Raw genomic sequence first — 20,544 nt, 5'->3', positions numbered from 1 at the left:
AATAGCACTAATACATATTTTTCTTTAGTAGATTAACTTTGTTATGTTGTCATTGTTTTGGGCCAGTGTGGAAGCCCTTCCACAACTGTTGTTTTTGTGTTAAATATTTCATAAGCATAGTTTAACTTGCCTGACTCTTTTTGAGCCACCTCCGAAAAGTCAAAGTGCATCAAAACTTTAGAAGAATAGTCCCAGTTTTCATTCCTACTTGTACTGTATAGCAAGTTGCTCTAGGTCTCTATTTAGTTGTTCACTAGTAAAACATTAGAAATACACATAATGAAACTTATGTTCCTTCCTATGTCCTGTTTGTCACATCACCCCCCAAAAAAGAAAAAAAAAGATTGTAGAGTAGTAGTGCAGCATGCAGGCAAGGGTGTGAATTGGTAAATTGTTCAATGGCTTAATCTGCAGCTTACTCTATCTCGTTCATTTACCTTTGTCAGAGAAACCAAGAAGATACCCCCCCCCCCACACACATACACACACACACACACACACACACACACACACACACACACACACACAGAGACACAGACACAGACACTTTGCCTGTTATCTGGTTATGTGCAAACGTAAGCTCCCCTTTGTGAGTAACAATAACAAGGCAGACATTCCCTGGCCGATCCAAGATGAAAGATTTATTAACACATACTGTAGATAAAGAGATGAGAGACAGAGGAAGAAGTTGAAAGAGGGAGAGGAAGAGGGGAAGAGGCCAGTGCAAGGAAAGGATGATGCAGTGAACACCATGAAGACAGTGAAAGGCATAAAAACAAACTTGTGTGTTCTAATTGTCCATTCAATCCAGCAGTATACTCGCCACACAAAGGCAAGATTTGGGTCTCTTTTCTTTTTTCGCCAGTCCAGTTTCGCAGAGTGTTTCCAGGAAAATGGCAACATAACCGCAAAAATAAAATGCTTAAGAACAGAGCTAGGCTATCGCCAAATCGGATTTAGCAAGCAATTATTCCCCATCTCCATTGATCAGTGTTTTCATCATCCAGAAATTGCCACATAGAAAAAATGTTTTTCCACCCTTTGCTTTCAGTGTTTAATTTGGTAGGGTTTTGATTTCCAACTTTCCAAAAGCTGCCTTTAAATCTGCATTAATGTTTACTCCCTATTCTAAAGCACTTCACATGCCAACAGTTACCCTACGCAGATTGGTTTGGAGCTAATCAACTAACAGGCTCGCTAGCACTGAAATGGAAATCAAAAACATACAGTATATAGCTAAAAAGCTGTACAAAGAGATGTTTGCTCCATCTCTCTAAGACAAGAAGGCATCGGCAGCTATTGTTTATTAAAGGTTTGAAGCCGTGCTTAAAGGGACAGTCCGTGCACTTGGTTTCAGTATCAGTCCATACACAGGTCTCAGAAGTTCTCTCCATTCCACCTCCTTAATTCCTGTTCCCCCCTTAGTTCGGTTCTTACTGAGTTACTCTCTCTCTCTCTCTCTCTCTCTCTCTCTCTCTCTCTCTCTCTCTCTCTCTCTCTCTCTCTCTCTCTTCTCTTTTTCCTTCTCTCTTATGCAACTCCCCCCCTTGCCAGACTTGGCAGTACTCACAATTCCCCCTAAGTGCTTTTCGTTCTCTCTTTTCGATCATGGGCCTAATCCTTATCTCTCTACTTTGGCACTTGTCTTGTTGGTCTCTCCTCCCCTATGACTCTTTGTCGCTTGCCTTCTGTACAAGAACGTGCCTACTCTGTAAGCCTGCTACAGCAGGAGGGAGACTACACCTTCACAGTGCATTGGTTTGTGGCTGCAAGGAATAGACCTGGGCAAAAGCAGGATATAGCATATCATTTGAATTTGGTTTGAAATATTTCAACTCTTAACAGATACAGTGGATATGTCTTACTAATGGCAAAAGCAATGTCATAGCCTCAGAAATAGGCACATAATTTGCTAAGATAAATACGAATAATTTACCATTTTCTAGTAGTTGACTACTATTTTGCTCAGGTCTGGTGCTGGATGCAGTGGGAGGTGCCAAGGGTTAGAAAAGTGAGGGAGTGAGATTGGACAGTGTTTGTTGGGTCTGTCTGTCACTAAGGCAACCCTGTAGGCGTGTCTGAGAAAACAGACATGATAGAGTCTGTCTCCCCCGCCCTCTGCTGTGATTGGTTGTGCAGCTTGGGTGGATGCTCCGCCCCTAGCAGCAAACCCAGGTGTCCGTGCCCTGCCCCACTTCCCGGCCCCGCCCTGAGTCTGCCGTTCTGCTGCTCCCTGATAGGCTCCAGAAAGGCCACATGCTTGTTGGTACTGACCTTACGGCCGGGCCCCTCGGTTGTGGCGGGCGGGGTGGGCGTGAGGATGGAGGACTGCGCACTGCCCACGCCGCCGGCTTCATTCCCTGGGCTTGGGGTGGTGGTGGCCGGGGTGGGGGCCTTGCCACAGCGCATGGGGCAGTGGCAGGGTGTCAGGAAGAGGTACATCAGTACCACCAGCAGGCTGACAACGCAGCCCAGCAGGGTAGTGTAGCCCGTGTTGAAAGGCTCTTGGTCGTCGGCCGCGCCCCGTGGATGTGCGACGGTCACGTTGACCTCCCGTGTCTCATTGCGCTGCCGCTGCCGGTCCTGTGCCATGCACCAGTAGACGCCTGAGTCTTCGGTCCGTGCCGCTACGATCTCCAGGCTGCCGTTGGCGTACATCTTCAGAGAGCCATTGTTCCCCGGTGGTGCCACATATTCCTGGTTGGGCGACACCCACAGGAAGGTGACGTGCCGCCCCGGGAATGTTGTCGAACAGTTCAAGGTTACCCCCTGGCCGACATATACCAAGACGTCGATCTCCCGCTGAAGGAGTCGATGCATCTCGGTCAGGCTGCAGTTCTCAAAATAGCGTCCGTGCAGGAAGAAGCGCACGGTGCCTCTCTGTATCCCGTAGACGAGGCAGGTGTGCTCCTGTCTGAAGTCCCACACTGAGGCGTAGCCCTTTTGCTCCCAGTAGCGGAACAGCTCGTACATAGAGCACTCGCACACCAGGGAGTTGTTGTGGAGGTAGAGTCCACCCTGCACTGCTACGGGTAAGTTTGATATGTCCTCCAGAGGCAGCTTGGGCAGGCGGTTGGAGGACAGGTCCAGTAAAGATAGGTGCGGGTGGCTGTGCTCCTGGATGGAAAAAAACGGGAAGTCGGTGAGGCGGTTGTGGCTCAGATAGGCCTTGCGGAGGCTGCCCAGCCCAGCCAGGGCCCCGCTCTCCACGCGGGCGATGCGGTTGTTGAATAGCAGTAGCTCCTCCAATCCAGACAGGTCCAGGAAGTAGTGTTCCTCCAACACATGGAGCTGGTTCGAGGAGAGATCCAGCGTCCGGAGCAGAGGCCCAGAACCGTTCCGGAAGGCCCCCGGTCGAATTTCCGTCAGCTGGTTGTGTGCCAAGCGCAGTGCCTCCATCCGCGGGAGCCCTCCAAAGCCACCCTGATACAAACACGCTATGCGATTATGGCTGAGATCCAGAGTGACGGCGGAAAGCGGCATCTCGCTGGGTACCTGCTCCAGTTCCAGGTCAGTACAACTGAGGATGTCAGAAGCACAGAGGCAGCGAGAAGGGCAGATGGTGCCTTTGGCAGGGCTCAGCTGGGCGAACAGGACACAGGCTAACAGTGCGATAGCAGACCACCATGATGATGGATGTGTTGCCGCCGCCGCCACCACCACACCCTGTCCACTGTGAACACCAGTGCACCACATGGTGTAAACACCAGGCACTGGCCACAGGCACTCTAGCCAGTGCACTTCTTAAACTTCCTTTAGGAGGGTCTCTGTTATTTGTTTCTGTTCTTTTGTCCAATTTAACAGCACATTTATTTTGTTGTTAGCTCATGTTCTTTACTTTTTTTTCTCCCTATTTATAAAATTCTTCTCTTTATGCCTGATTTACAGTAAGCTATGGGCAAACCAAATTAGCCCATGGAGAGCTTTATATTCCCTATTTTTTGTCATGCATTAATCATTTTACAGACAGGTGTTAGTGCTCATTTGTGTGCACCCGTTTACGCATCGTTCCATGGGCAGAGAACCCAGTGTAACTGTTGAAATCCCTGTCCCTCAGTCGTCTCTGTCATTTTCAGGACAAGATAGTAAGAAAGGGCTCATTCGATGCATTCATTCAAAGCCACAGGCCACAAACAGAAGTGTCAGCATGATGTATGCGTAGCCCCTCTTATTCCAGGTCCCGGTGTGCACTCAGGCGTGATCGTTTGTTTTGCCCGGCTCCCGTTAATGTCAAACTAATCGACTGCATCCGTATCCACCTACAGTATCAACAGAACAGCGAGATGTGTGCCAGAGCCAAGTACAGGGGTGGACTGCATTAAATAAAAAAAGATACAGTTCATCCAGGTGTGTCTTGATCAACAACAAAAAATCCCAAGAGATCAGGAGTACAGCCAGAGCTGTCCCAATAGTCCAGTCTTTCTCTTTTCTCTCTCCAGAGCAATAATGCAAGAATATAAGAGTATGTGCAGGTAGGAGGGTTGGGATACTGGGAGGGATGGAGAAGGAAAAAAAGAGTCATTAACGAATGGAATACAGTTGAGTCACAATAAAACTCATCCACATGTTGTGGTGAAAACATACAGTAGGACTGGTGGCACATTGTGCAATTCCCTCATTTTTTCTGCCGAACATTAATTTTATTCCAGTCACATGAAACTGTGTAAAACCAACCACAGAAGTCATTTGCATATGATCCAAATCAGAGCATGTTTTCCCCTCACCTCTCAGTAGTTCATTAAACAATAACACAGGGCCATCTCATTGTAGATCCACAATTGTGAAATATATCCTTTGAATGCAAAATAATGTCCTTGATCATTAAATCCTGTTTGTCACTGTAGTCTTATTAAAGTCCATGTTACTCAGAGCACATTCAGCAGAGCCAATCTGCCTGTCTTTTCTTTGTTAACTGGAGAATCAAATGCTTCAAGTTGTCCTCTTCTCGATGTACCTCTGCAGATCTGTAACCCAAGTCCACAAAGTATCCATAAAATGTCTCAAGAACCCTTTTAAATGCTTGTTTTGTGCGTTTTTGCCATCAATGCACAGAGCTCAAAAGTTCTCCCCCTCACCTACCTACTTTCTCACCGTCTCTGTTCTTGTCTCCTATCTCTGTTTCGCTCACAGCTCTCTAACGTGACACAAATGCCTTGTCTCTAGTTGCATCGTCTTTTCTTATTTCTTCCTATTTTTTCCCCCATACCAAGTCGATTTTTTTTGTTTTTTGAATCACGGTCCCATCTGTCTTTTGCCCACGCCCACGGAAATAGCTTTTTCGAAGAAGTCAGCACTTCGTCCACATGGCTGCGCTCAGTCTCACAGACGTATGGGAGGTTTCTAATACATACTTATGTTAAAGAGGCACTCGCGTGGACTCACACGCATCTTTCTGTCTCTCCCACTCTCGCCGCTTTCCCATCTGTCTCTCTCTCTCGTATGTCTCGTTCTCTCCACCAGCCAGTTTGTATAGAGTCACTCTTTTTATAGCAGGAGAGTGGGTGAGTGTTCCGATCAAGGCTCATGCAAAGGAGCACCAGGCTTTCAGCCCGTTCTGTGAAATCCCTGGCAAGCTGAAGCCGACCGTGGCAGACCAGCTCCCTCCTACCCTCCCTCTCTCCCAGATAACCACTTTGCCCTCTCCTCCTCTCTTTTAAATTGTCATCCTTTTAGCTCCATGACTCCAAAAACAAGCGTGGAAAAAAAAAACTCAGGCGTCACACACACAAAGATAAAGTTCCCTGGTAGTAATTCTTCTCTGTTCCACTGTGCTGACACCAGGTGTGGTGTAATGGGTCTTAGATATATCCTGAAATGAAGATTGCATGTCTATCTTTTCTGTTGTCAGATGTTGTTGTGTGGGTGTGCGGGTGTGTTAAGCTCCATCCAGTAGGTGTTGACTGGCAGGCTTTGAGCTGAGCTGAGACCTGGACTGTATCTCTACTGCCTCTGGTGCTTTCTCCTGCTACTCTGTCCTCCTCCTCCTCCTCTCTGACTTAATCCTCCTCCCCCTGACACCCCCCTCCTCCTGCCTCAGTCCCTCCCTCATCTCGCACAGTCTTCCATTCACGAAGCTTTGCTCCTGCTTTTCTCTCTCTCTCTCTCTCTCTCTCTCTCGCTCTCTCTCTCTCTCTCTCTCTCTCTCTCTCTCTCTCTCTCTCTCTCTCTCTCTCTCTCTCTCTCTCTCTCTCTCTCTCTCTCTCTCTCTCTCTCCAGCTTGTCACTAAAGGAGGAGCATGTACAGGAGTATGCCAGAGGGACTTGATTGGCCAGTGTGTATATCATGAATATATGTGAAAAATAAGAACGGAATTACCAGTGAGCATTTCATCTCTTCTTTATTTTTTCAATTCGCTTTCCTCCTCTCCTCTCTTTTGCATTATTGGGATTGTCCTTCTTACCTTTCCTTGTACTCTATGTAATATTCATCTCCAGTATATTGAATATAAATTGTCATGTATCTCCGCTTATTTCCGTGTGGACCATGTTGAAATCGTGTGTGTGCGTGTGTGTGTGTGTGTGTGTGTGTGTGTGTGTGTCCTAGAAGATATTTTATGTGTAGGCCAGTAACAAAAGAGATGAATGCAGTTTAGGTTTTCTTAAGGTAATCATAGGCAGGAATATGTCAGGGTAGAGGTACTGTATATTCCGATGTCAATGTCTCCTCAGTCTTGACATGGTCACTAGTCCACGACCACACTGACCAATAACCATGACCATACTTGACTATACTGACTAGTGACCATGGCAAGTGACCACATTTACCAGTGACCATGACCATACTGACCAGTCATTACACAATCACACTACACATTTGTTCGTCGAGGTGCTGTGATTATTAGTGTAAATCAATAAGTAGCCTTAAAATATCCTTGTAACTGAATCTTCAACAGCTTTAGTAGTCACTTAAGCGTGCAAGCTGGTTAGTAATATTTTTCTCAATTAGCTCAACAGAATACTGCTGTGTACTTTACATCTACTGATATTTCCTTGAAGTTTCCCCAACATGAATTTCTGTTTTAGTGTATAATGTTATTTATATTATTACATTATTTTTTTTAACAGATTGACATGTCCCTGTTGGAGAGACAGAGCTGACTGTGGGGCTGGGCTATGAGAGAGCAATAATATAATATGAAACCATGTCCTCCCAGCCATACAGTATGAGTTATGAGCACACTGGCTTTTATTGCATTTTATTATGCCATCTCGGGCTGTGTGCTCTATCCAGTCTATGTGATTCTGTAAGATTATAAAGAGGAATAGGTTCATCAGTTAGATACAGTATACAGTAGCTGTCATCTTTCTTGTTTTTGTTAGAGACAAAATTATAGTAAAGCCGACAGTGACAACATATGGGAGTATCCGTGGGAGTCAGAGGTGTTAACCATGGCAATGCCTCCGGCCACACAGAAGTGTTAACAAGCTTTTACACAACATGGACAGTCTGTGATTACTTGGAAGTTAAAGCTAGAAATGTGCACAGAGCTTTTATTTTGAAAACTAAGCAGTGAGCTTACTCATAATTATTTTTGCATGGCTTCAGGCCAGTGGCCCTCACATAGTTTCACCCTGGAACCTAAATTTTGCATTGCCCCTGATGTCAGGAAAGAATTAGATTTTATAACAGGGAATCCCATCAATACTGCTCTGTATCTGTGACCCTGTCAGAACAGAACTTGTGTGTCATGACCCTGTCCTCAACATCATATGATGTGTTTTGGTGAACAGAGCCAGTAGACTAAATGTCTGTCTCATCCAGGTTAATTAACCACAGTTGGATGTCAGCCAGTCACTGATACTCTATCGCTCTGATCTGATTAAATAGGAGACAGAACTTCAGTCGATAGCGTTGCCATTACATCTCTTCAGTAGGGTAATAAAAGGGGATGCAGATGGAAAGTGAAGTTAAACACATGAACCCTAGCACCCCAATTCTGGGCATGTCATAATAGGCAAACACTCGGCAAAAATAGGAAAACATTCAACTAACTGAACTATATAGCCAATCTACATCTAGATTGACTATTTTCGGTGAATATATTTGGTGTAAAGGGAAAAAAGGAGTAGGACATGTATAAAGGGGAACCCTGGTCCGAAATTGTACAGTATACATTGCTATTAGATTTTTGCCCCATATTTTGGCCACTGGGGTGCCCAGAGCCATTGAGATGTGCCCCCCAAGAAAGAGTTGGGGGGCACGGTGGCGCAGTCGGTAATGCTGTTGCCTCACAGCTAAGGTCCTGGGTTTGATTCCCGACGGAGACGCTGTGGGCGCTGGGGGCGTGTCTTCTCCTCCGTGCCATCAGCGCCCATACCCTAGGTGGGGTTGGCGAAAGGGCCTACTCTGTGTGGAGTTTGCATGTTCTCTCCATGTCTCCTAGGGTGGTTAATACCCTCACAAAAACATGTAGTAATCCTGGTCACTATACCGCCTCCCCCATGACAGCCGGGGCGCCTGATGGAGGGGAAGGGAACTGGTTGGAATAACGTGTTCCTTCCACTCGCTACGTTCTACCGGGGAAACTCCCCCCTGTCAGGTGACAAGAAGGTCAGTTGGCTCTCATGCATCGAAGGAGGCATGAGCTCGGCCCTGGGCTTCCTAGGCTGGTGGGGGGAGTGTAGCGCCCAGGATCACTTAGAAAGTTGGCACCGGGTGAAAAAAGGGTTTCAAAATTGTGGGATAAAAAATGTAAAGGAAAAAAAAGCGATAGAAAGAGTTGTGCCATCTCTACTACTTAAGCAGCTAGCTTTCTATTCCAAAGACAATAATTGAGAAGCAGAACTGGGAAGACTGGCCAAATTTGGTATTGGCTTATCACCAGCCACGAAATGAGTTTTCTGCGCTTTTCCAAACTTTGTATTTTTTCCTTTTGGATTGTTTATGCTTCCATTTTCAAACATGAACATAATCGTTGCCACCTGTTTAATCTGCCTTGTCTGTTGGAACGCTTTGCCCTTTTGCCGGCACATATTTGATGAGACGACACAATCAACTTCTGCAGATGGGAAAATATGAGCCTTTGACAACATGGCACTTTGTGACATTTTCCCCACTCCATCTATCTACATCGTGACTCACACTGCTCTATTAGAGAATGCCACAAGACAATGTTCTCTCTCTTTTTTCCCCACGTTTCCTTTGTTTTCGGGTGAACCGAAGCTGCCAATCGAGCTGTTACAGATTACGTATCAGTCATCTGTTATTGCTTCAAGAAAGGGAGAGACTGAAAAAAAAAAAGATATGCGACGAGATAGAGGCAGGCAGGCTTAGGCATAAGGAGGGTGTCTTTATGTCCTGGCTGTTTTGTTTGAACTGACAAGACTACGGTGATAAGGTCAGAGCGGATTTGAAGGGAAAATGTCACCATGTGCCGGTGTTAGACCCTTTGGAACCCCTCTTTGACGTACAGAGATGATTATCAACACCAGCTGTGGGAGCGACAACTCTCTCTCTCTCTCTCTCTCTCTCTCTCTCTTTATAAAGTTAGTAGTTAGTCCACTGTCTTTAGTGCATTAGTGAGTCCCATAATGGAAATAATCCCAATGTCTTCCTGAAAATTGAACCCTGACCATGTCATTTTCATTGGATAATGGCATCAGATAAATGCCTAAAATCTACATTTCTATGTTTAGACAAAATGCTGCCCAGATGTGAAGGCCCTGGGGTGTGCATCCAGAAAGGAGTAAGAAAGCCTTTGTAATAGAAAACAAACCTTTCCATCTTCTAATAATGATAGTGATTGATATTCCTCAGTTAACCACATGAACCCTAGCGTCCCTATTCTTGGGCGAACATTTGGCAAAAATGCATGTGCTCACAACGTGTGAAAATATACATTGTAGCTTCGCGAAGAGATTTAATGTAGAGGGGGAAAAGGAGTAGACCAAGTATACTGTAGACCCTAGGTGGACCCTGGTCAACTAAGTATATTGGGTTTAAGAGATTAATTTTAATCATTTCTGACATTTACAGTATTTATTTATTTATTTTATTGTTTATTTTCAACAACTTAGGTCATACAGAACAATCAACAAAGGCATCAGCTGCAGCTAATATTTACCAGCATTTGGCTGGCAGCTGGTGTTTACTTCCCACCCATGTTGGGCCAACTGTTTGCACATTAAGCATACAACGTGTACTTGTCACATTTTGGGTTTGAATCTGGCTCCTGACCGTTGCAGTGTTCCACTTCCTGATTTTGTTTCATATTAAACTTGTCTCAAATGATTGGTTCAGTCCAACATTTGAACTCCATTTGGACATCTCCATCTTGGTGACTAGAAAGTGTGAAAGCCTGAAGTCTGTACACTATAAATGGTCAAAATTCTTTCAGAGCCAGGGAAGCCGAACGATTTTTCCTCTGTGTATAGCGAGAGGAGGGGTGGGGTGGGGCATTTAGAGGGGAAGAAGGGCATAGAAAGAATAGAATGGAAGTCATAAAAATGTATTGATATTTCCTTTCTTGTAGGAAGTCAGATGTACAGTACTGTAAGAAAGCGATTGGCTTTTGAGAGTGAGGAAGGAGAGAGGTTTGAATGTACCAAATCCTCTTGCGGGCGCGTGCGCACGCGCACACGCACGCACGCACGCACGCACGCACGCACGCACGCACGCACGCACGCACGCACGCACGCACGCACGCACGCACGCACGCACACACACACACACACACACACACACACACACACACACACACACACACACACACACACACACACACACACACACACACACACACACACACACACACACACACACACACACACACACACACTTTAATTCCACACAGAATCCACAACTTAATATAACTTTTCAGGGAAACAAATGTAACAGGGTTCATGGGCACCTAAGGGTACATATAGTACCTACTCCTCCACACAGACAAACTGCCTATAACGGCTGAAACAGAGCAATATGTTGTATTGAAAGTTGTTTGGCTTTGCTCTTTGTCATGCCAGCGATTTTCAGGCCACTCGTGGTCAGTTTATATACATGGCCCAGGCTTCCAAATATGAGTATGCAGAGTCTACATCTATATACCCAAAGTTTGTTATGATTCTAAGTAATGGTTGGTACTTTGAATGTTTATCGTGAAAAGCCTGGTCCATGTACAAATCAAAAAACACACACACACACACACACACACACACACACACACACACACACACACACACACACACATGCACGCAAGTGCACATTCAAACTAGTGATGGTGGCACTTTAGGTACTTGAGTAGGGCAAAAAGAAATATGAACTACAAACACCATCATATGAACTGTTTGTGATGGTGCAAAATGGAAAGCACTAGAGATGTTCATTCATGGGGCTCACAGCTTTTTTCCTAATAATAATAAAACATTTAAATTAAACCCTGTAAGAATCCTAAGCTGCTGCTCAAAAATGTTGCCTTCATCATACCTGCCATTTTTCCCTACACACATTTGAAATGGTGACATATTGACGATTGGTTTTCTGCCACTCATTTGTGATTTGTTTATCATGTCACTGTGTGGGTCATAACTTTGTCGAAATGGTGAGTTTGCAGAGCCTCCCCTGCTCACAGACGGGGCCTAGACCATGGCACCCTGCCACAAAGACATCAATATTTAATTGTACAACAAATGCATTTAGGGTGTCAGACGTTGATGCTGGGTGGTTGGCCCAGGGCACCATACAAGCTAGAACTACCACTGCTTACATGAGAGAGAGACCAGAGGGAGTATGATTAAACACGGTGTAGAACGACGATTGTATATAGGCAGTAAACAGTGTATGTGAAAATAATGTGCTTGACTGTAACCTATACTGTAACGTGTCAGTAAATTAACTGAATCAGTTCATTTTTATAATTTTTCATCCATGTCCGGAAACCTGAGGTTAGCCCAGCTCATGTGTGTTTACCATGTGAGTAGTATGCATGGGAGAGCACCACGTAGTGTGAAAAAGTAAAAGAAACAAAGGCAGAGAAGCAGAAAGACTGTGCATGGTTGTAGTAATGGCTGACATACAGGTATGCTTTGTTGCGTTGTGAGCTTGTAGCACAAAACTAAGTAGCAAATAGGTATAGGGTGTGGGACTTTAAGATTCAGATGTGGTGTGTGTGTGTGTGTGTGTGTGTGTGTGTGTGTGTGTGTGTGTGTGTGTGTGTGTGTGTGTGTGTGTGTGTGTGTGTGTGTGTGTGTGTGTGTGTGTGTGTGTGTGTGTGTGTGTGTGTGTGTGTGTGTGTGTAAGATGTGAGAGAGTGCGTGGGTAGAGACAGTGTGACTCTTTTTTTTTATTATTCAGTTTTCAGCCTACAAGCACAACAACATCTCATTCTGTCATTGTGTGTAATCTGGTGCATGAATAACTTATGACTTTAGTTTTTTACTACATTGTTTTCTTTTTCTTTTTGTCATATAGCAGATATATAATTTCCCAACATCATTTGGTCATTAACTATGCCAAACATAATTTTGGGGCATCTATTCTCAGACTTTATTGTTACAATGCTCTCTCTATTTGTGTGTCTGACTTACGTCATAGCAGGTTGCCAGTGCCACAGGATAGAAACTAGGAGTGAGCAATAGTAGAAAGAACAGAGCAAGAGACAGACAGATGATGAAGGAATCAGGAACATGTTAGAGGCATGAATCTTCATTAGCCTCACGATTCAATTTGATTACGATTCACATGCTAATAACTCAATTTGATTCTACGATGCATCTCGAAGCATCTACATTTTGTATATGCATATACTGCATGTCTGCAAATGGCTAGTAAATACAAGCAGGCTGTTTTTTTTAAGCATTTGCCTTCAACAAAGCTGAGTGGTAAGCATATCTATTTAATGAGTTTTTATTTGTACTTTTATCGACCGAAATAATACTATATTGGTAAACAAGCTACTACGGGGCTGCTTTTGGCTAGGCTACCTCCAGCTCACACTGGGCAAGACCTAGACGGTTGAGTGTCTGAACGGAAGTACCGGTATGTGGCGGAAGTATCGCCCAAGGAAATTACGTGACGCTTTACAAATCTGTTAACATTCTCCGTGGATGACAAGTGTTGTGATTGGTCGGAAAAGATTGTTTCCGGGGAAAATACATACAAGTCCCGCCCCTATAGACACTCTACATTAGGTCGTGACCCGGCTTTTCTCTTTGCAGATGAGTAAAGGTTGGGAACAAGGCTACCTCCAGCGTAACAATGTTACTCTTGGCTTGGATGTTCACGTCCATGTGTTTGTATTGGATGTGATTTCTCATCACTCCAGTGAAATTCTTATATGCCAGTTTCATTGGACACGGCCTATGCAATGTTCCTATGTTCTTTCAAATACTTTCAAATACTCTCAAACTTTGCTCTCCTTTTCTGCTCTCCTCAAGTGTGCATTCACTCCATTTGGAATGCCAGGCTGCTGACAATTACTGCGCACACTGGTGTGACAGGCCAAATTAGGCCCGCAAATTGCCGTCGTTAATAATAATTAATTGGCGCGTGTCTGCGGTTGTTAAAAGCAACATTTTCATTAAGACCTGACAGTAATTTGGCTGCAAAATAGACATTTTGAAACAAAATGTATATATCTCAATTAAAATACAGTATATACAGTATCTATGTATGTATATTTCAATTTAATTAATAGTTTAAACTACAAGCATTTAGTAAATGATTAGTTGGTGTAGCAGCATTTAGTAGACAGGTCGACTAGGCTCACACATCTCTAAGTCACCTGCTGGTGACAGGAAATCCCTATTATTTTAACAAACTACTCATAGGTTTGGAATTGTTTCATAAGGTGGGAATGGTCAGAGAACGAGAGCATAGCACTTCTCAGTCAGTAGTGGTGTAACAAAAAACATTGTTACAATGAGGTATTTCTGAAAGACAGTAGACAATGAGCAGGGCGTGCTTGTCAGAGGAATGGAGTGAAAGTGAATGCACATGCAAAGGGAAAGCAAGATAGAGCATGCAAGGGTTAAAGAGAGAGAGAGATGTTGCAAAGGCAATTCATAAGCACGTTGTGAGAGAGGGGAGAGTGATGGATTGAGGGAGAGTGAGAGTTGTGTCCAGTGGAAAGCCCCTCTGTAAATGATTGATGTGTAAAGGATGGATTGAGTGGAGCCGCAGGGGATACCCGAACAGACAGGAGAATTATAGAGAGAAAGAGAGAGCGAGAGGTACAGTACGGTTGGGAGGAGGGAGGCAACGTGGCATTGAGGGAGCTTCATTAGCAAGACTACACCGAGTGAAGACTGTGCGGATCAAATACATTGAGTGAGTAGGAGAAACAGTGAGAGATAGAGGGGGGGGGGTGTGTAAGTTAAATTGAGAGACAAAGGGGGGGAGAGAGAGAGAGAGAGAGAGAGAGAGAGTGTGTGAGTGGGTTCCCCAAGAGAGAGGAGGCATCTAGATGTTGGGAATAAGAAAGAGAGAGGGTGCCGGAAGGACAGATGGACACACACACACACACACACACACACACACACACACACACACACACACAGAGAGAGAGTGTGTGATCTGTCCATTGTGTGAGAATGATTCTGAGCATGGCTGTGCGATTGTGCGAGAGAGAGCAAGCCGAGACACGCAAGGCGCTTGTTAAAAGCTGACGATTCATCGACCGCTTCAATTCCAAGAAAAAGCCAGTGGTCAACTTCCTAAGAGGTGGTGGGAGCAGTTTCTTGGAATCCATACAAGCTAAACAACTTATGTGATATGTATCATAATACACTATGAAAATTAGCCATAATTATATTTTGGAGAATTCTATATCCACATGGGAGTGTCCTATATTTTTAGTGGCGTTTAGTTAAAACTCGGCATGCGTATTGCCGAGGACGTGCTGAAGTCATCACTATGACGTCATAGACTGGCCTAGACTCCATATTTGGGCATGCCTGACACAGAACTCCATATATGGGCATTAAAGGTACACAGACAGACAGATACAGAAATGTCCATATATGGGCATAAAAGGGACAATGGGTACAACGGGTATTGCATAACTAGGTTGGGCATGAATTTCCAAATTACATCGCTCCCAACAGGAACCGCTCTATACCGACTATAATTTTGTGAAATCTCTATCTGTGTGTCTGTGTGTCCGTCTGTAGTCCCAGGTCTATACCCGTCTGGGAATTGCATATCCGGGTGGGGCATGCATTCCAAACTTGCATCGTTCCTGAGTAGGCTGGTGCAAAATCTAGCTTTTTTTCTGTACAGGAAACCCCAAAGGTAGTCTCCCTTTTGTGTGGCTTGCTCTATGGTTGCTGAGCGTGTTCAGGGTTATTAATGCTTTTTTAATGACATTTAACTGGCTTGTTCCACTTATCAGTTAGAGGATAATGAGGCCTATGCTGAGGTCATTTCAATTGACTGATAAGGGATAATGTGATTTTCGGGCATCATCAAATCGTATTGCTTGAGATTGTTGAAGGAAAAATGCATTTGCAATCTTTTTCTGTGGTAGATTGCCTTATATTGCATTTTCCCTCATCTTGAGATGATTCGGAAACAAAATATTGTGAACAGGCTAAAGTGGTCTTGATTCCCAGAACAGAAAAACCCATCTTTTCTCTGTGTCATTCAGGTTGAAAAGATCAGTGCCTCTCAAAACAACAACAGCATTACTAATTCAAAACAGCAAAAGCATAATGCCCAGGGTCATTTAGCGTTGTGGTTCTGCGATGTTCATTAACTCTTCGCCAACATAGAAGGATTGCAGACGTCATCCAACAAGTATCACACACTAGCTCCTAATGGCGAGCTTAACCACATGAGCCCTATAGCGTCCCTACTCTGGGCATGTCATAATAGATAAAAATATGCGAACATTCTACAAAAATATAGCACATCTACAAGCTCACAATGCCTTGTGTTGTGAGATGTTGTGAGCTTGTAGACCTGTTATTACTGCTATTTGACATACAACAAAGTATACTGTACATTTAAACTTTAATTTAAGTTCATAATACAGTCAATTGGCACCATTTTCTCTCTCTATAATCCATAGTCACCCTTGGCATTCACCCCTTTTCTGTCCCATTATTGTTATTCATGGCACAAAAGGTAAAAAAGCTTCTTGAAATATCCAACAGGACAAAGAAGAAGTAAGAAAATCAATATTGTTCCTTGATATGTGTTGTACAACATTTATTGTATTATTTATTATTATTACAACTACCTGTGGAAGTGAATATTTATTTGATGGTTGGATCTAGTTATATATATTGTATATATACCATCATGTATGTATATGGAAGGGGGGCAGGAGGGTCACTTCCCTGCCTAAAGATGTTAACCCGTAACAGAGAAAACGCAACCCGTAACAGAGAAAACGCAACCTCTAACAATGTGTCCTTTTCTTTCCCTTCCCTTCCTCCACCCTACTACCCTGTCTCTCTCTCTCTCTCTCTCTCTCTCTCTCTCTCTCTGTCATCCATTCCCTTCCTCTCTCTCTCTTAGGATATCCCGCGCTGCCTCTGTCCTGCTGTCCGACCCTTGCTTCCAGCTCCACTCCATCCAACACCTACTGGGCGAGGGAGGAGACGGCTCCAACTCCACCGTAGCAGCGCTAGGCAAAACTGCCACCACTTTACCCCCAGTCGTAGGGACCCTGGGCTCCACCATCATGACCCCCACCATCCCCTCGGCTCCCGGTGGCACGGCCCCCACGGATCACAAGCACTTCTCCCTGCACGCATGTGAGTTCCACAGACTGAGTGGCGTACTGTGTGTGAATGTGACCGGAAGGTTTTTGATTGAAGCTAGCTCTGTTGGGTATGCTCAGGTTAGTTTAAACTAGATATACTGTAGGTGGTCCATGACCTCAGTCATTCCAGGGCTGAGATGAAATCTTGTCCAGATCTGTACCTTTTATAAGTGGGGGCTATAAACAAAATGCTGACTTGTTGCGTGAGTACAGACTGAAAATAGAGCTTTCCAAGCCATTTTGACTCCAGTCCAGACCCATCCCTGAAAAAGCAATGCTGAACACATTTTAAACCATTGTAATTTAGATATGTATAATTACTAATTAGAAACTGTAAAAAGTGGAGAGATGGAAGCCATTCGATGCTACTAAATATAGTTTTACTGTAGTTCATGCACCAGGAGAGAACAGAGGCTTCACAGTCTCACCCTGGGTCAATATAATTTACAACAACAATTTAAACGTTTAGATGCTCTTATCCAGCGACTTTCAAAGTGCAAGGTTGCAGTAATAGGCTTGAACCCTAGTCAACCAAGAACAGGATAATAATTTACAAAGGTCTGATCAGTTAGTGTTAAGATAACAAGTAGATGGCGCCCGGGTGGCACAGTGGTAAAGTTCCCTGCCCACCCCCACGGTGATTGTGGGTTCGATTGGTCACAATTGGCACATGTCCGGGGGAGGGAAGCCGGGCGGCGAGGGTGATATTGGTCATTGCGTGTACTCCTACGGGCTGGAGCGGCACCTGTCAGCGGGGAGTGTTGGGCGGGAGGAGTAGGATGAAGGCTCTGCGTCCTCCCGGTGGGGGCTCCTCACTGGCAGGCGAGTCGGTAGGATACAACAGCAGAAATGTGTGTAGGAAGGAATCAATTGGCACAACGACTAAATTGGGGAGAAAAAGGGGTAACAAATAATTGGCTACTCTAAAAAAAGGCGGGGGGAAATGACAAAGTTTCTGTGGATACCAGATACTGTAGATATCAAACCTGGTATCTACTGTATCTATCTAAATAACATACAGTACTATCTTCTACAGTATATACTATATATCATGATAGCATTTGTGAACAAGCAAAACTTCTATCCAAATAACATAACTAGCATCTATATAAAAAGGCACCATGTGCAGATGCAATGAAATAAGGTGTGCTAGCGGGTGAGGTGGAGTTGAAAGAGGTGAGGTTTTAGACAATACACACTAAAACATTCACAGGGCCTCCATTCTTAATTAATTTGCCTGGGGCTTTGACTAACAACTTGGAAACAGACCTGTTCCCTTCTTCCTGTGATTGAAGCTTCCCTTTAAAGGTCCCATTATCCCATATTTGAGATTTTTTTGTTTTTGGATCTTTTCTTTCAGGATTCAATATTTGTATTGTTTGTCACATCTTACACACTCAAACGTTTGTTCTGGTTCCTCAACATTGTAGCAGCAATAATGAGAATAACAAAGAAATAACTAAGAATAGCAACAATAGTAACAGTGAAGAGAAATGGCAAAGTATTTACATTATTCATTGCAGATTTTGAAGTCTTTGAAGTTGCTGTGTGCATGGTTCCACAGCGCTCAAAATGTACTTTTTTACTTGGTAGCATTGGTGGTCCCAATTACAACATGTAGGAGCACCAGCAAAAAATCATACATTTTGTATTAATAAAACAACAACAATATAACAGTATAGTAGCCTTAAACGCATGGTAGGCCACCACTATCCTGGGGGAAGGATTTAAATTTGGCATCAAGGCATCAAAACTTACCAGAGGAGGACCCTCTACAATGATTCCGATCACATCTTTACCCGTTTTTAATTTGTTCACCTTCATAGCCTATTTGATTCATAATTACTTTCTATTGATTATATCTATTAAGTTAAATATAATAACAATGTGTGTGGGGGTGTATATTATTACATTGACCATATTGCCTATAATCAGCGAGACAAACAGTGAGAGTGAAAAAGACAGACAGACAGACATCTCAGGAGATTGTGAAGCACATCGACTATAAGTAATAGCATGTGAAAGTATGCGGACGCATGTAAGGAAGAAACTGGTAGATTGATGTAGGTCTGTCACTCAGTTTAATGGAGGGTTTCTTTCGGGAAACATCAATCTGTCCTCGCTGTTGAATATTCAGAGGCTGGTAAGTTACATAGCCCTCCTCGTGTGACACTTTACCATTATACACATGGACCGTGTCAGTCACATTGTAATAGGCTCCCTTTGTATTGTCTGCTTGTGTGTGTGTGTGTGTGTGCGTGCTTTTGCTTGGATTTGGCATGTGTTCAAGGTTTTTATAGTCGCATCATACAGTTGGTAGCTAGTGCAACTTTATACTGTGTGTATATGTGTGTGTGTGTGTGTGTGTGTGTGTGTGTGTGTGTGTGTGTGTGTGTGTGTGTGTGGGTGTATCTGTGTCTCAACAATGACCCTAGCAGAATGCTAAGTTGCCTGTTAGGCAATCAGTCACAACAAGAGACGTCACCTCGTCACCGCGCCAGCCATTTGCTGTTGCCATGGCAACACAAGCCGTTTCCGTAGACACCATGCCAGGCATCATCTGGAGGGTTTTGAAGAACTCGATGGCCGGAAATTACCGTGTTGATTTCTGACATTTTTATCAGTATACACCACTGCAGAAAAACAATCCATCTAAACTGAGAGGTCTCAAGTAGCTACATGTGTATGAATATTATTTTATCAACTTGTTACGTATACATTACGTTATACCTCAGTTTCTTTAACCACTTGAGCCCTAGGATGGCACTCACAACGACGTTGTGAAGCTCACTAAAGCATGGGTCTTCAACAGGGGGTCCGGGACACCAAGGGGGTCATTAGAGTTAACTACAAGGGGGCCGCCTAATTTTTGGGTGTTTTCTGTTTCTGAAAATAGCAGATATAGCTTGTAGATCGGCTATTTCGGCAAATAGGTTTGGCGTAGGGGGGGAATAGGCCAAGTACAGAGTCAAGGGTCACATTTACTAGTATAGTATAGTATAGAGGGTTTAACTCTTTGCCTGCCACTGACGAGATTTATCGTCAGATTCTGCTAAGGCGCAGCCTACCATTGATGAGTTTTGACGCGATTTCGTGTTTTCAGTGAAAAACATCCCGGTCTCTCCCTTGTAATTCGATCTGGAAGAATGGCTTTTCTGTTGTTTGTGTTGGTTTTTGGGGAAAACAGCCTACATTCAACACAACTATGGAACCGATGTCGCGGCGACTCGCCCCCCAAAAAAACAATCGCTGGCAGTGGCGTGGCACAATTATGTTTTATTTCTGGCAGTCAAAGAGTTAAGTAGTTAGATGTCTGAAAGTTCACATGAATCCAACATATTGATAGAAAAAAACACCCATACATTTACACAACACTGATGATAGTGCTGTCAGACATGTCTATGAAGAAGTTTAATCTGCAACAGTGTTATACAATATGTAGTGGTATGCTTCATCTCTCTCTCAGCTAAGGGGGCCTTGGTCTGAAAAATGTTGGAAACCCCTGCACTAAAGGAGTGAGTTGTTTGCAACGCTGCTGGAGAACGTGTCTAGCTGAGACCAATTTGAATTTGAGGAGAGCTGTGATTTTAGGGCAGACTTCAAACTTAATAGGGAATTTCAATGTTTCAGGGCTGCTGGTAGAGGATTCCACTGGGCGGTGGCCGTGGAGGGAGGGGGGGAGAAAAGTTCAGAGGACTCCTCTGGTGGACTACCTATGAGCATAGCCTCAGTTCTGAATGCATTACGAGTGAGATTCTGAAGTAGTTAAAGCTCTGTGTTTTTAGAACTCGCTCCCTCTTGTATTTCTGTGTGCATGTGTGTTTATAATGTGTTTTTAAAC

The 20,544-nt window shown here is 44.0% G+C and overlaps 2 protein-coding genes across 4 annotated transcripts in view; one reads left to right on the top strand and one right to left on the bottom strand.

Annotated features, from left to right (window-relative positions):
* rnf123 (ring finger protein 123) overlaps positions 1–20,544 on the top strand; it is a 197,571-nt gene that overhangs the window by 132,264 nt on the left and 44,763 nt on the right. For all 3 annotated transcript variants that reach the window (XR_014601226.1, XM_084063529.1, XM_084063530.1), the window contains exon 37: positions 16,457–16,695. Coding sequence is in view for 2 of the 3 variants with exons in the window: in XM_084063529.1 (XP_083919655.1) it covers positions 16,457–16,695 (239 nt within the window). In the remaining variant the exon portion in view is untranslated. The remainder of the gene's footprint in view (positions 1–16,456; positions 16,696–20,544) is intronic.
* Positions 715–5,667, bottom strand: amigo3 (adhesion molecule with Ig-like domain 3). Its single transcript, XM_084063531.1, has one exon. The coding sequence runs from the start codon at positions 3,694–3,696 to the stop codon at positions 2,056–2,058; it is 1,641 nt and encodes a 546-aa protein (XP_083919657.1). The 5' UTR covers positions 3,697–5,667; the 3' UTR covers positions 715–2,055.

This window comes from Gymnoscopelus microlampas (assembly GCF_963454915.1).
Source record: "Gymnoscopelus microlampas genome assembly, chromosome: 7".
NCBI lineage: Eukaryota > Metazoa > Chordata > Actinopteri > Myctophiformes > Myctophidae > Gymnoscopelus > Gymnoscopelus microlampas.
This window is presented reverse-complemented; position numbering and strand designations above follow the sequence as displayed.

Coding starts and splice junctions, on each gene's coding strand:
- amigo3 (XM_084063531.1), bottom strand. CDS start 3,696: ATGTGGTGCACTGGTGTTCACAGTGGACAGGGTGTGGTGGTGGCGGCG.